Source organism: Zootoca vivipara, chromosome 6, assembly GCF_965207765.1.
Source record: "Zootoca vivipara chromosome 6, rZooViv2.hap1.1, whole genome shotgun sequence".
Taxonomy (NCBI): domain Eukaryota; kingdom Metazoa; phylum Chordata; class Lepidosauria; order Squamata; family Lacertidae; genus Zootoca; species Zootoca vivipara.
Window position 1 is genome coordinate 83,180,472 of NC_142589.1, and position 15,785 is coordinate 83,196,256.

Here is a 15,785-nt window from a genome sequence, read left to right on the forward strand (position 1 = left end):
CCAGAGTCGGTCACGACTGGACCAAATGGTCAGGGGTCCCTTTACCTTATTGTAATTGTTCATGTATTTATTAAATTTAAATACTGCCTATCATCCGAAGGTCACAGGGTGGTTGTCAACATAAAAACATAATAACAAAAAGCAATGAACCGCCACCTCCCCAGTCACATTTAAGAAGCCATAGATTGTTTTAAAAGATTTTCCTCTTCCCTCCCAGTTCCTTTTTCCTTGTATGCCGTTGTTTCTTTGTGTGGTTGCGTTTTAGATTGTAAGCCCACAATGCAGGGAGCATCTTGTTTTGACTTCATTTTTAACTGTTCCGGAAGCTTTTTCGGCTGAAAAGGAGCAGGGGGAAAATGCTCTCAATAATAAACATAACAATACTGTAATTCATCCAAAGTGGTGGAAGGGAGCATGGGCACAAATAAACGAGCCAGTGGCTCTCAAAGGTTTGACTGCGTCACACTGGCGTGGCAGGGAATATGGCAAGTGTGGCAGGAGAATCCCAGAACAAAGAAACATTTAAAGATTTTAGTGCTGTACAGTCTAGCATCAAAATATTTTTCTTTATTTGAAAAATATGGCCAGATGTCTTTTCAAAAGGGGAGCAAAAGGATCAAGTGAGACTGAGGACAACCCTGGTTGTGATCAAACACAGCACTGGGGAAGATCCCTTTATCAATATATTTGGGGAATGAATCACATTCTTAGGTAGCTGCAATGTTCTATAATTTCTGGATGTCCCAGGAATAGTATTATAAAGCAGTTGTTCCGTTTCATTTTCTTATCAATAAAAAAGTTGGTGTGGCACAAGCAAATTTTTATTCTGAAAGCGTGGCCCAGAAAAGAACCACAATGTCCTAAACCCCAAATTATATATTTTTAGAACCACAATGTCCTAACCCAAAATAATAATAATAACAATACATTTTTAGGCGCCAGGCAAAACGTTCCTCTTCAACCATGCCTTGGGCTGATTAATATTCTCCAGCCTTTTAAATGTGTTTGTGGGAAGGGGGTGTTGTTGTTTTGTTGTTTTCATTTTAACTGTTTACTTGTGTATTACCTTGTATTTTATCCTGTCAACCGCCCTGAGCGTGTGATAAAGGGTGACATTTAGGGAAGTTTTTAATGTTTGATGTTTTATTGTGCTTTTAATATTCTGTTTGGGATGGGAGCTGCCCAGAGTGGCTGGAAAAAATTATTGTTATTGTTATTATTATTAAAATCAAATAATATTAACAACACTCCCAGGTGAGTCTTGCCTGGCGCTGCCTTTCCAGACCACAAGATGGCAGCATCCGCCGGCAAGGATTCCTTCTGCGCCAGGGCAAGGCGGCTGGCGGAGAGGCTGGCGCAGGCCGCTTTTCTTGGCTGCCACCTGATCTGCTCCCCCACCCCCACCAAGAAAGTGCGCCGGAGATTCCCCCCCCCCCATATTCCATGGAGTTCTGGGAAGCGGGACACCTGTGGCACATCAGTAAGCAACATCATTATACGAGAGGCAATGTGATGTAGTGGTTAGAGCAGTGGTGGCCAAACTCAGCCCTCCGGCTGTTTTGGGACTACAGGTCCCATCATCCCTGACCACTGGTCCTGTTAGCTAGGGATGATGGGAGCTGTAGTCCCAAAACAGCTGGAGGGCCAAGTTTGGCCATCACTGGGTTAGAGTGTTGGATGAGGACCTGGGAGACCAGGGTTCGAATCTCCACTTGGAGCTCACTGGCTCCAATAATTTGGGCCAGAATTTGTGCCTCTCAGCCTCACGGGGTTGCTTTTTCCTTGGGGGAAAACATGGGGTATGGATTGAGTAGATAAATACTGTATACAGGCAGGGTTTGATTTTCAGTGGACTATTTTTCCAAGCTGGGTTTCCCTCCTCCTGTGACTTTAAGGCTGCTGTATAGTTCTTATTTTGCTTAATATTTATGTACTTGTGCCTAAGATTGGGGGGGGGGGAGAGGTTTGCTTTGTTTTGTCATGTAGAATTCATTCTGTGTTTGCCAAATTGCTGGTTTTGGTCATTTTTGAATGTATTGACATGCTCTGTGTCTTATATATTTGTATTTCCAATGCTCTTGTGTTTGTTTGGTTGTTTTCAGTGTTTGCTGTAAGCAGTTTTGTGTGCAGCTTGGGGTGGGAAAGCGGCATCTAAGTAATTTATTATTATTATTATTATTATTATTATTATTATTATTATTATTATTTTATACCCCGCCCATTTGGCTGGGTTTCCCCAGCCACTCTAGGTGGCTTCCAACAAAAGATTAAAAGTACATACAGTAAAACATCAATCATCAAAAACTTCCCTAAACAGGGCTGCCTTCAGATGTCTTTATTATTATTATTATTATTATTATTATTATTGTTATAGCTCAATTATTCAAACTAATAATAATAATAATAATAATAATAATAATAATAATTTATTATTTATACCCCGCCCATCTGGCCGGGTTCCCCCAGCCACTCTGGGCGGCTTCCAACAAAACAGAAATTCTAAAATACAGAAATCCATCAAACATTAAAATACAGAAATCCATCAAACATTAAAAGCTTCCCTAAACAGGGCTGCCTTGAGATGCCTTCTAAAGGTCTGGTAATTGTTGTTCTCTTTGACCTCTAGTGGGAGGGCATTCCACAGGGTGGGTGCCACTACCGAGAAGGCCCTCTGCCTGGTTCCCTGTAACTTGGCTTCTCGTAGTGAGGGAACCGCCAGAAGGCCCTCGGAGCTGGACCTCAGTGTCCGGGCAGAACGATGGAGGTGGAGACCGTTTAGGGCTTTAAAGGTCAACACCAACACTTTGAATTGTGCTCGGAAACGTACTGGGAGCCAATGTAGGTCTTTCAGGACCGGTGTTATGTGGTCTCGGCGGCCGCTCCCAGTCACCAGTCTAGCTGCCGCATTCTGGATTAGTTGTAGTTTCCGGGTCACCTTCAAAGGTAGCCCCACGTAGAGCGCATTGCAGTAGTCCAAGCGAGAGATAACTAGAGCATGCACCACTCTGGAGAGACAGTCAGTGGGCAGGTAGGGACTCAGCCTGCGTACCAGATGGAGCTGATAAACAGCTGCCCTGGACACAGAGTTGACCTGTGCCTCCATGGACAGCTGTGAGTCTAAGATGACTCCCAGGCTGCGCACCTGGTCTTTCAGGGGCACAGTTACCCCATTGAGGACCAGGGAGTCCTCCACACTCGCCCGCCTCCTGTCCCCCACAAACAGTACTTCTGTCTTGTCAGGATTCAATCTCAATCTGTTAGCCGCCATCCATCCTCCAACCGCCTCCAAGCACTCACACAGGACCTTCACCGCCTTCACTGGTTCTGATTTAAAAGAGAGGTAGAGCTGGGTATCATCAGCATACTGATGGACACCCAGCCCAAACCCCCTGATGATCTCTCCCAGCGGCTGCATATAGATGTTAAAAAGCATGGGGGAGAGGACAGAACCCTGAGGCACCCCACAAGTGAGAGCCCAGGGGTCTGAACACTCATCCCCCACCACCACTTTCTGAACACGGCCCAGGAGGAAGGAGCGGAACCACTGCATGACAGTGCCCCAAACTTATGAGGAACGGTTGAAGGATCTGGGTATGTTTATCCTGGAAAAGAGAAGACGGAGAGGAAACGTAATCGCTATCTTCAAATATCTCAAGTATTACCACATGGAAAGGGGAGCAAGCTTGTTTTCTCCTGCTGTGAAGAGTAGGACTCAAACCCATGGCTTCAAGTCAATAATAATAATTTGCCAAGCAGGGAATGCAGGGGAAGGGGGTCCTTTATTTACCTATTTCATAAAATCATATTAATAATATAACAACCACAACCACAATTTATTATAGTACTTAATCTGTACCGCCCATCTGATGGAGCTTCCCCAGCCACTCTTGGCGGCTCTTAACAGAATTAAAAGCACACACGAAAAATCAAACCTTAAAAACTTCCCTAAGCAGGGCTGCCTTCAGATGTCTTCTAAAAGTCAGATTTATTTCCTTGACATTTGATGGGAGGGCGCTCCACTGCCTGGTTACAAAGAAGGAGATTCCACCTTAGCAACAGGAAGTAGATAAATATACTGTATGCAAAAAACTTTCTGATAGTAAGAGCTGCTCAACAGTGGACCACCGGAAGGTGGCGCCCTCCCCTTCCTTGGAGGTTTCTAAGCAGAGGTTGGATGGTCACCTGCCTTGGATGCTTAAACTCAGATTCCTGCATTGCAGGAGGTGGGACTGGAAGACCTTCAGTATCCCGTCCAGTTCTATGATTCTATGATTCTGAGAATTGTTGTTGTTGTTAAAATGCTGCCCATCTTACAGGTCGCCCCAGCCAGTTTGGGTGGCTTTCAGCAAAATATAAAAAGACAATAAAACATTGAGCATTAGAAACTTCCCTATACAGGGCCGCCTTCAGATGAGGGGCGATGGGGGTGGAGACGTTCCGTGAGGGATACAGTGGTACCTCGGTTTTCAAACATCATCTGCTCCGGAAGGCCGTTCGACTTCCGAAACGTTCCAAAAGCAAAGTGTACATTTCCGGAAGCATTTACGTCCGGAAAACTCAATACGGAAGCATCCTCGTGGCACATTCGGCTTCTGAAAAGCATTCGAAAACCGAAGCAGTTACTTCTGGGTTTTCAGCGTTCAAAAGCCGAAACGTTCGACTTCCGAGACATTTGGAAACCGAGGTACCACCGTACACGGACGAGGCCATTTAGGAGGAGAAGTCCGGAAGCACCTTTGACACCCTGGGAGAGAAGGGCAGTGGCTTCTCTGAGCCTTGCTTGGGGGGCAATGAGGGCAGGGGCTGGGCAAGAGGCCGCTTTGGGCTGGCCCACCCACATGGCAAGGTGAGGCAAGTGCCTCAGGCGGCAGAATCCACAGAGACAGCAGATCCCATGCAGATCTTTACACACACACCCCTTGTTCCTGGGCATGATTTTGTATTTGCTTCACAGAATCATAGTATTGTAGAGTTGGAAGGTGTCCCCAAGGGTCATCTAGTCCAATCCCCCGCAATGCAGGAATCTCAGGTCTGCTTAAAAACCTCCAAGGAAGGAGAGGCCACAACCTCTTGAGGGAGTCCATTCTGCCAACAAACAGGTCTTACTTTCAGAAAGTTCTTCCTGATGTTGAGTCGTAATCTCCTTCCTTGTAACTTGAAGCCACGGGTTCGAGTCCTACCCTCCAGAGCAAGAGAAAACAAGCTTGTTCCCTCTTCTATGTGACGGTCCTTGAGATATTTGAAGGTGGCTCTCATATCTCCTTCTCAGTCTCTACAAGGCCAAACATACCCAGCTGCTTCAACCATTCCTCATCAGGCTTGGTTTCCAGACCCCTGATCATCTGCACACCTTCCAACTTGTCAACATCCTTCTTAAATTGTGGTGCCCAGAACTGGACACAGTATTCCAGGTGTGGCCTGACTAAGGCAGAATAGAGTGGAACAATTGCTTCCCTTGATCTGGACACTAGACTTCTGTGGATGCAGCCTAGAATAGTATTCACTTTTTTGCTGTTGCATCACACTGTGGACTCATGTCCCCCATACTATATTTGTGCTTCAGGTGCCAAACTGCCATGGGCCGGCCCTGCCTTTGGGGTCTAGGAAAAGGAGCCGTGTCCCACCTGCAGGGTCCCAGGCGCCAGGAAGAGCCTGGGGCTGAGTAGGATGGGCGCTCGCTCCCTTAACTTGCCCTCCCAGCTCAACTGCGTCTGAATCTGGCCCCTGAGACTTGCAACCAAGGAGGGCAGGGCTCAACCATCCCAGTGCAGAAGGGGGCTTTCGGTAGCTTCTGGCCAGAGGGGCCACGCTCGCTTGGCCTCCATGGTCAGAGGCAGCCATGCTTCTGGAAACAGCAGGAGGAGAAAGGCTCTTGTGCTGGGAAACCACAAGCAACTGTTCGGCCATGATCCAGCATGGTCTCCTTGCGCTCTTATAGGCACCGGTTGCCTCTGAGCATGTGCAGACTCCACCCAGCTGCAGCCACCGAGGCCAAGCCGGACAGGCTCCGGCCCAGCAGCAGCGCCTTCCGCTCATTGGCGCGCGCGTTGGGCTCGGCTGCCCCCGTGGCTGTTGCTGAGCCCCGTGATGTATTATTTCTCAGGCTCCGGCGGCGGCGGCGGCGGCGCGCGCTCTCGTGCTGCGCTCCGGCCCTGGCCTTCCTCCTCCCGGCGCCTGACGCGGCTGCCCGGGCCCCAGTGCCCCAGTGCCCCAGACGTGCCCCCGCCAGCCTCCTGGGCACTGGGCTGGGCGCTAGGGCGCCGCCTCCTCCTCCGCCGCGGATGCTGATGCTCTGCTGCCTCCGCCAGCCGCGGATGCTGTTTCCATGGCAGTTGCTTTTCCTGCTGGGATGGCGGGCGCTGATTGGCTGCGCCAGCCCTAGTGCAAGAGATGGTTGGAAGGGACGGACCCAAACGCGGCGGCGGCGGCGGCGGCAGCGGCTGTTGTTGCGACGGGGCCGAGGCGAGAGGGCGGAGGAGGAGGAGGGAGCAGAAAACGCCTTCCCTCGCTCTCGTGCGATGTGTTTTCTGGCACTTTTATTTATTTATTTATTTGGGGGGGCGCGAAACTTAACTTTTGAGTCCTGCCAGCTGCCATCCCTCCATCTGGGTGGGGAGGAGGGGTAAAGCCGGTCAGTGGGGGCGGGGAGGGCAGCGGGCAGGAAGGAGGGGGAATCCCCGGGATGAGGTCAGGGGATTTCCCTCCAGCCCCTTGCGGGGATCCTAATCTCCCGAGGGCCAGCCTTGCACCAGCAACCCGGGAGCCGAGGCAGCAGCTGGTCTCTGCCCACTTCGGGTGGGGAGCGAAAGAGGCTCAGGGGCTCAAGGCCAGCAACCCCCTCCCCACTACGGAGTTGTGCCCCCCACCCCCGACCACCGAAAAGCAACCGACGCCTTTGGGGCAGGCGAAGGGGCGGCCCTCGGGCACTCCTAGGCCCAGTGTGGCCGCTGCACTGGGAAAGAATGGCAGTACTGAAGGGTTGGAACTTGGGAGGGACCCCTGTGGTCATCTAGTCGAACCCACTGCAATGGGGGAATCACAGTTCCAGAATCCCTGCCAGATGGCCGTCGAACCTCGGTTTAAGGACCTCCCGGGGAGGAGAGTTTTCCCCTCCTTCCCCAAAGCCCCGCCAGACAGGCCGGTCTCCGGGTAAGGCGAAAGTCAGCCCGCCGCACCTGCCTCGGCGTGGGGCCTGTGGTTCAGCGCCTGACGTTCCCCTTAGAGGGCAGCTTGTAGGTCACCTCGCTCAACCCCGGCTCAGCCCTCCTGCCCAGGATTAGGAGGCAGCTCAGACGCGCAGCTGCGTCCGCACGTGGCCCACGGAGCGCTTCGGGCCCTGAACATCTGGGCATCGCCTGCGCCACCATCCTGCTCCCCCCCCCCCGCAGAAAGCTGCCACCGACGGGCAGAGCTGGGGTGCTGCCTTGGCGCCCATGGATCATAGGCTCATAGAAGCTGGAAGGTACCCCCAGAGTCATCTAGTCCAGCCCCGCCGTGCCACGCTCCCCTTGGCCAAGCGGTAGCCTGGCTGCTTCGCTTCACCGCCTGTGAAATGGGGCGAGGGGGCTGCACCGTCAGGGCCTGTTGGGGGGACAGAGGGGGCGAAGGAGCCCCGGGCTCCCCACGCAGCAGCCCCACGCAGGGAAACGGAGGCCGGCCGAGGCGCAGCAGGCGTGCCCGGGGAACCCCACCCATCGGGGGCGCGCAAGCCAGGCCGGGCCTCCCCAGGCTGCCGCCCGTGCCCTGTCTCTGCCGCGCCTGCCCGTTCGCCTGCCCGGCCAGGCCGTGTTGCCGTGGCTCCGCGCGGCGCGCGTGGCGCTCTTCCTTTGGAAACAGGCGCCTACTCGGCGCTGAGTGGCTGCGCGCCGCCGCCGCCGCCAGCCAATGGGAAGGCAGGGGGCGGGGGTGTCCAGGCAGCCGAGCGGAACCGACGGGGGGTTAGACACGCTCCGCTGCCCCTGCTGCAAAACAAACCCGCGCAGGGGGGGGGCTCCTTGCGAGTAGACGGGGCGCCCCCTTCGCCCCCCCCCCAGCCCCGTGCATTGCGCGGAGCGCCGAGGAGCATTTGGGATGGGCACGTGGGGACGTCCCGACTCTCCCCGAGTGGGGAGCCCGAGAGCCAGGCAAGGAGCCTTGGTTGGGGGACACGAAGGACCCCCGCGCAGGGGAGCCCAAACGCTTCTGGGCTGGACACGTGGGCCTGTAGAGTTGAAAGGGTCCCGAGGGTCATCCACCCTAGCCCCCTGCAATGCGCGGGACGAGCTTACGAAACGGCCCCAGTTCTGGCGCCTTGTCTCTCGCCTTGCTGCCCCTCTTGCGCCCATTATCCCGAGGGAGGACTGAGGCAGGGAGACGGGGCCACGCTGGGAAGAGCGAGGGAGTCCGGCCCGGGGATGAGAGCCCCCTGGACCGCGGGATGTAAGCCCCGGTGCGTGGGCAAGGGCAGAGGCGGGCTGGTGCTCGGACGCCCCCTCGGGCCGCCTGGGCCTCATCCAGGCTCAAAGAGAACCAGGGCGGCCGACTTCACAGGGAGCTGTTGCCTGGCTGGAGACAGACAGAGAGGGTGGGAATGAAAATGCTGAAAGCGCGTTGCTAAGGAAAGAACTCCTCGTCGATGTTCCGGGGCCGAGAAACACGCCCCGCTCGCCACTTGCCCTCGGGCTGCGGCGCGCCAGCCCTCCTGCGGGCGCCCGGGACGGTTCTTGAGGTCTAGAACCCCAGGGTGTTCTTATTTCGTTCTGGGATAAGAAAAAAAGAAAGAGAACCACGGGCTTGATTGACTTCTCTGGGCTTCCCCGAAGCCTCGAGCTGGGAAGCGGGATGCGCACAGCCCTGCCCTGCTCTTGCGAGGCTCTCCTGCGTGGAGGGGAACCAGCAGGCGAGGCGTAAGGACGCCAAACGAGCCTGCTGGATCAGGCCAGTGGCCCACCTAGTCCAGCACCCTCTACTCGCAGTGGCCCAATGCCCCTCCCTGCTTAGGGATTGAGATAGACTGTCTCTGGGCCTGGAGGTTCCACAAGAGCGGATGAAACCTCGGAGGCCGCAGAGGAGGCAACCAGACGCTTGGGCCACGGGTGCGGAGGAGGAGGACAAAGTGGTGGCGCGGGGCGGGATCCCGGCAGCAGGTGGGTCCCTCCCCTCTCCGCGATAGTGCGCGGGCCTCTGCAACAGGAGCGGTCTGCGAAACGCGCAGGGCCGCCGTGCGCTTTTGGTCCTGGCGCGCGTCCGCTCCGTCGAACTAGCGCTGCCTGCTGCCCGCCTCCCTCCTGCCGCCCCCAGGGGTGACATCATCGCGAGGCGGGCATCTGCTGAGTGGCTGTCACTGGGCAAATTCGCCCTGCGCCGCAGCAGCCACAGCGAAGCGTTACTCATGCCCGGCCGAGCGCATGTGCCAGCCCAGCGCTCCCCCCCCCCCGCTCTCGGCGAAGGAGGAATAAACAGCCAGTGATGTCAGCGCGGGAGGGAGGGAGGCAATAGAGACAGCGGCGAAGGCGCTCCGACGGCCCGACGCCTCGCGCTGCCATTGGCCGCGGCCCGCCTGCTCGTCCCGGCGACGGGGCGCTCGTTGGCTCCGCGGCGCTTCTGTTCAGCCAGCCACGCGGCGGGATCCCTCCACCGGAGGGCACGGGGGGGGGCAGGGGAGGAGCAGCAGCAGCAGCGCAGGGAAGCGGGAGGGGGCGGCGCCACTCAAGCCCCCCCCCCTGCTCGCCCGCTTGGCATTCGGGCCACCTTACCCATGCCCACGCTGCCCACCCGCGGAGATCCAGCTCACTCAAGCTACTAAGCACTCTTTGCATGCTCAAAGGCGCTCCCGTTCATTCTCATGTAAACAGGTGTCTCCGGGAGGAGCCCCTGGCGAGGTCATTTTCTTAGTGGCGGCAGGGACCTTCCCAGGTGAAGGGGAACCAGCTTCACGGCTGGTCCTGAGGATGATGAGGAAAGAGGACCCCTTTATGTTTACACTGACTCTCTCGAAGCCATTCATCATTTTAGGAACTTTCGTTGTGCCCATTTGGTCATCATCTGATTCCATCTGAAATTTGCTGCTTGGAGTCGGGCTTGTGTCCCCCACCCCCACCCCAAATCCTCTAGTTTGACGTTGGGGCTCCCTCACTTTGGTGGGAGTTTGCACAGCCGCTGGGATTTCAACCTGTGGAACTCACTCCCACAGGATGGCCACCAGTGGATGGCTTTAAAGGAGGACTGGGCAAATCATCCAGGAGGAAAAGTCTCTCAATGGCTGTCTTCACAGCTGGGGGCAGCCATACTTCTGGTGCAAGGGAACACTGTGACGGAAACCAGAGCGCCGTTTACCTTCCCGCCACAACAGCACCTATTTATCTACTTGCACTGGTGTGCTTTCGAATTGCTAGGTTGGCAGAAGCTGAGACAGAGCAATGCGAGCTCACCCCGTTGTGGGGATTCGAACTGCCAACTTTCTGATCGGCGCAAGCCCAAGAGGCTCAGTGGTTTAGACCACAGCGCCACCCACGTCCCAGAGGCCTCATAATGCCACAATGTCCCCACCCCCCACATCTTGGAGTCAGGAAGGACTGTGAATAATAATAATAATAATAATAATAATAATAATAATAATAATAATGTTACTCTTGTCAGCCTGTTTTGCCATGGGACCTCCACTCAGGCCCCTATGTCACTGTGAGTCAGAATCATAGCGAGGACCTGTGAGTGACACATATGTTCCACCAACATCTTCATACATGACACTCTGCTCTAATGTGCAAGCAGACACACACACACACACACACACACACACACACACACACAGTGTGCATTGACAGGCCATAGATGACACTCCCCGCCATAGGCCAGGCCAAAAGGTTCAGCTAGAAAATGCCTCCCCTCCCCTCCCTCCTGCTCAGCTGTGGGGATGACCCACTGACCCAGAGCCCAGCAAGGGGAAGAGGCCCACAGCACAGCTCCACAAAGGGTCGGCTGCTGGAAATCCCCTACTTCAACAAAGGCTGCCTGGCTTGCCTTGCCAAGGAGGCCTCCTCTCCTCCTAAAGCCCCCCCCCCCCATGCTACCTTACAAGCCTTGGGAGTTTCCCTTCCCCTTTTCTAAGAGTCGCAGGCCTTGTCCTGGATTGCTCACCATGGAAGAGGAGCCCTGATAGTTAAACTGTGGAACTCCCTCTCATAGGAGACAGTGATGGCCACAGACCTGGGTGGTTTTAAAAGAGGATTAAAGAAATCCATGGAGGAGGAGAGGGCTTTTGAGGGCTTCTAGCCACAACAACAACAACAACAACAACAACAACAACAACAACAACAACAACAACAACTTATTATTTATACCCTGCCCATCTCGCTGGGTTTCCCCAGCCACTCTGGGCGGCTCCCCACAGAAAATTAAAAATAGAATCAAACATTAAAAACTTCCCTAAACAGGGCTGCCTTCAGATGTCTTCTAAGAGTCAGATAGTTGTTTATTTCCTTGACATCTGATGGGAGGGCATTCCACAGGGTGGGCGCTACCACAGAGAAGGCCCCCTGCCTAGTTCCCAGGATGGCTCTGGTCTACTTCCACAGTCAGAGGCAGCCATGCTTCTGAATCCCATTGGCTGGAATCCACAGGAGGGGAGAGGGCCCTAGTGTTTGGATCCTGATTGCAGGTTTCCCTTTGGGATACCTGGTCATTCACTGGGAGAGCAGGAGGCTGGACTAGATGGGCCAGTGGCCTGATCCAGCAATCACTTCTAAGACCCTGCATGGGTTTCCCAAAAGCAAGTCATGCCAGACAAATCTCATTTCATTTTTTGATAGAGTTACAAGCTTGGTGGATCAGGGGAATGCTGTGAACACTATCTTGATTTCAAGAAGGCTTTTGACAAAGCTCCCCAAGATTCTGTGGTTCTATGACTCAGTATGGGACCCCGTCAGTGGATTTGTAACTGGTTGACTAAGGGCTCTTGTGCTTGGATCCTGCGTGTGGGCTTCCCTTTGGGACATCTGGCCGGCTGTTGTGACGACAGGATGCTGGACCAGATGGGCCACAGGCCTGATCCAGCAGGCTCTCTGCTTATGCTCTGATGCCTGGTGGGGGAGGGCATGGGGAGGTGACCCTGAGCAAGGTATTGGGAGAAGCGTTCAGCCTCTTTTGGATAAGGTTGCCCCCTCACTTCAAGCAATGGGTGGGCAACACCTGGCTCCAGACCTTCTGATCTGACCAGGAGCACCTTTTCCCCAACCCCAGTTGCTTTGCCAGCTGCACCGTTTGCTGGAGAGCTCAGCCTCTGTCTGGCCCTCAGTGCCTTAAGTCCCTTGCAGGTTAGATTACTGCAAGGCACTCTGCCCAGGGCTGCCCTTGAAGACAGCCCAGCAGGCTTCAGCCAGGAATGATTCTACCGGGGGCAGGGTGGTCTGATCTGGCTGGGGGAGCAGCTTGCCAGGGTACCAGGAGAGAGGTGCCCCCCCTCATTTTTGAACCTGGAACTTCCTGTTTGCAAAACATATGGAGGCCTGTTTTCAGTTGTGGCACCTGAAGTGGAGGAAAGCTCTTCTCTCTCTCCCGCGCCGTTTAATTTTCTGGCTGCAGCCACTCCGCATGGCGCTAGTCCGCGGGGAGGCGGGTTTCGACTGCGGGTTCCTCAGTGTTTGTTTACTCCGAGGGAGGCGGGGCAGACGTTTGCCCACCAAGCAGGACCCGGGCCAGCCTCAGTTGCTCGCTCGAGGAATGGGTCGAGCAGGGAACGTGACGGAGGGCGGGTCGGGCCGGGGGGAGGGCGCTTGCGGCTAGCGGGTCCTGCCGGCCGTCCGGCCGCGCCCCTCCGGGGGATCCCCGACTCCCGCACAAGCCCGAACTTGCCTCCTGGAGGCGGCGGAGGGGGCGGGGCGCGGTGACGTCAGGTCGGGGGCGGGGCGCGGCTCCCGGGGCGCGCTGCCACTGCCCGCTCGCCTGGCAGAGAGTCTCTGGCCGCCGCCGCTCCAGCTCGCCGGCGTCGCTCTCCTGCCTCGCCCGCTGCCGCCGCCGCCGCCGACGGAGCCCCTGCGCTGCCCAGAGACCCCCGATCCGCCCCCGGAGGGTTCATGCAGCTGCAGTAAGTGCGGCGTGCGGATGCCCTCGGAGGGACCCGTCCCGTCGGGGGAGGAGGGAGGCGAGCGGTCCCGCACGTGGCTGCAGGGGGGCGTCAGCCCGGATCGGGGCGTTTCCGAGCTTGGGGCGGGGCGGTAGGAAGGGAGACGGGCCCCCCACCCACGAAGCTGGCACGGCGCGGTTTGTTTACAAACACGAGACAGGCGCGCGGGGGCTGCTCCGCCCGCCGCCCCCACCGACCGTCCCCTCTCCGCTCGCCCCGCAGAGCGCCATGGCCAGACCACTGCAGGACGGGAGCCGCGCCGAGCCGACAGCAGCTGTGTCCGGGAGCCCAACCTTCCCTGTGGGGGGGACAGTGGCCCTGCCGCCCCCCCTCTGCCGCGCGCCCCTCGCCTCGCCACCCCGGCTGAACGGCCTCTGCCGCTGCGGGATCGGCCACGAGACGTTGCGGATACGCTCCGGGGCCACGCGAGGTGAGTGTCTGGGGAGGGGGCTCCGAGGTGGGAGGGGAGCCTGTTGGTCGGGCGGGGGGAGGAGGGCTGACTGAAACCACAAAGCGCCTCTGAGCATGGGCAGAGAACCTTTCCCCCCCCCGCCCGACGCGGCTGCGGAGCAGGTCCTTCTCGGGGTCCCAGCCAGGGCGGTGGTTGTTCCGTAGGAGCTGTCCCGCAAGGAAAGGGCGAACGCGTCCCCGGGGTGCGGGGCAAGAGGGGCGCGGCTCAGCCCCTCTTGTCTCCCAGCCGCAGGTGTCCGCGGAAGAGGGGTCAGACCCCCCGCTCCTCCTCCCCACCGGCACAGCCCAGCCCCTTTCCGCGCCCCCGCCTGTCAAGGACAGACCTTTGTTTTTCCGCGACGGGCGCTCCTCCTTCCGGAGCGCTGCGTCTCCTTGCGGGCAACACGCGGTGGCTGCGAGCACGTGGGAAGGGGCTCAGGCGAGGCACCGAGATCGGGCGCCAGCCTGTTTTCCGGACTCGTTTTATTGCTTCCCCACCGATACCAGACCACTTTCCGCACCCCTAAACACCCAGGAAGCGTTTGTGCATGTGGCAGGCATTGGGCTGACACGGAGGGCGGGGGTCTTGCGGGTACCCCGTTTGCCCCTCAGTCTGCTTTGGTCCCGCCCCACTTGGCCGCACTGCACGCAGGGGGTGGCCCCCCAACCGCCCTGCCCTCCTTGAGCCTGGTGTGGAAACGCTGACTCATCAAAAAAATGCGTGTGTTGAGGGGGGGGAGGCAGACTATGGGAGGGGCCGCCCCCAGCCAAGCGCTGCGAGGAGGAGCTAGGAGCATCCCTGGTGGAGAGCAGCGAGTGGCAGCCCCCTTGCAAACATTGCCCCCCCTTCCCAAGTTTCACGGGGTGGTGGGCTGAAGGGCAAGAGGCAGCTGCGGGCGAGCTCCCCGCAGCGATGCTCGCCCCAGCCAGCCAACCAACCAACCGGGGGGGCCTGTGTCCTGGAATGATCCCTTTTCCCTCCGCAGTTGCCAAGGAGACAGGAAACGGCCCCCTCCCGCCCGCCGGGGGAAAGCAGGGGCTCCTCGGCTTGCTGCTCCCCTCCCCGCCTCGCCGTCCTCATCGCCGCTGCCTTCCTTCCGCAGGCGACGCGCCGCCGCCCGCCGCCCCCCGCGACGGCCCGGGGGAGCCCCCGTCCAGCGGAGCCCTGCTCAGGACCCCCGCGCCCGGCGTGGAGAGAGCGATCGGGGCTCGCCTGCGAGTCCTGGGAGACCAGTTTCAGCGCGAGTACGAGCACAGGGTAAGTCGGTGTCCGGGATGCTGGTATCGCGCGGGGGGGGGGGCTCCCGAGGCGGCCTGGGGCTGCCCGACTGTCAAGCCTCGTCCGCGCCTCCCGCCGTTGCTTTGCCCAGGGAGCTGGGCAGGCGCCGCCGCCGCCGTTGACTCATCGCCTAAAAATAGCGCGGGATGGAAAAAGGCCGGGTACGGGAGCCGCGGCAGCCGGAGCAGGGCAGTGTCCGTCCCGCCGCAAGAGGGGCTCCAGCTGCCTTCCTGCCCTGCCCTGCTCACCTGAGCCCTATCTTCTCCCCGCAGGAGCAGCGCCGGCCGCAGGGCGCCCTCTGGGGCCACGTCTCCCACTTCGTCTTCCAGCTGCTGGGCATCTTGTACAACCTGCCGGCGGAGGGCATGGCCGGCCTGCGCCCCAACTAGCGTCTCCTCGTGGTCCTCCTGCTGGCCAGGGGGGGAAACCAGCCGGGACTGGAGCCGCCACCCATCGCTTTCACCCAGGCCACCTCCGCCGGGTGCTGTGACTGAGAGGGGCGGGTAGGGCTTCTTCCTTCTGCCCCCAGCCCAGCAGTGCCTTAAGGAGAGCTGCTCAGCTGGGACGCCAAGCAAGTTAGCACTATGTCAATACTGTTCAATGGAGCCTGTACAGCAGGGGCGGGCGGGTGGGTGGGGGAGATAATTGCACAGGGTCCTGTTTCCTTCTGGGGGGCAGGCCAAGCTGTAAATAGGGGGCGTGGCCATCTTGTACATAGGGGGAGGTGGGGGCTGTACAGTGGAAGCTGCTGTATGTATATACATCCTGTGGACAATCCAGAGCTTGTACAGGAGAATTTGGTGCTGCCTGTAGATACTTGAGGGGGGGGAGCGGGTCCGGGGTCTGTACTTTGGGGAGGGGGGAGGCAGAATTTTGTATGTTTCCTTTTCAATAAAAACTGGACTAAGAAGTTGTATTGTCAAGGCCTACATGTAATTTCTGCTTGTAAACAGAGGA

At 57.4% G+C, this 15,785-nt stretch overlaps 1 protein-coding gene across 1 annotated transcript; it reads left to right on the forward strand.

Annotated features, from left to right (window-relative positions):
- The first annotated feature begins 12,905 nt into the window (after window positions 1-12,905).
- On the forward strand, window positions 12,906-15,738 carry BBC3 (BCL2 binding component 3). The gene is made up of 4 exons (XM_088672867.1): window positions 12,906-13,060; window positions 13,322-13,529; window positions 14,536-14,807; window positions 15,101-15,738. The coding sequence occupies exons 2-4, from the start codon at window positions 13,328-13,330 to the stop codon at window positions 15,215-15,217; spliced, it is 591 nt and encodes a 196-aa protein (XP_088528993.1). The 5' UTR covers window positions 12,906-13,060; window positions 13,322-13,327; the 3' UTR covers window positions 15,218-15,738.
- Window positions 15,739-15,785: the final 47 nt, after the last annotated feature.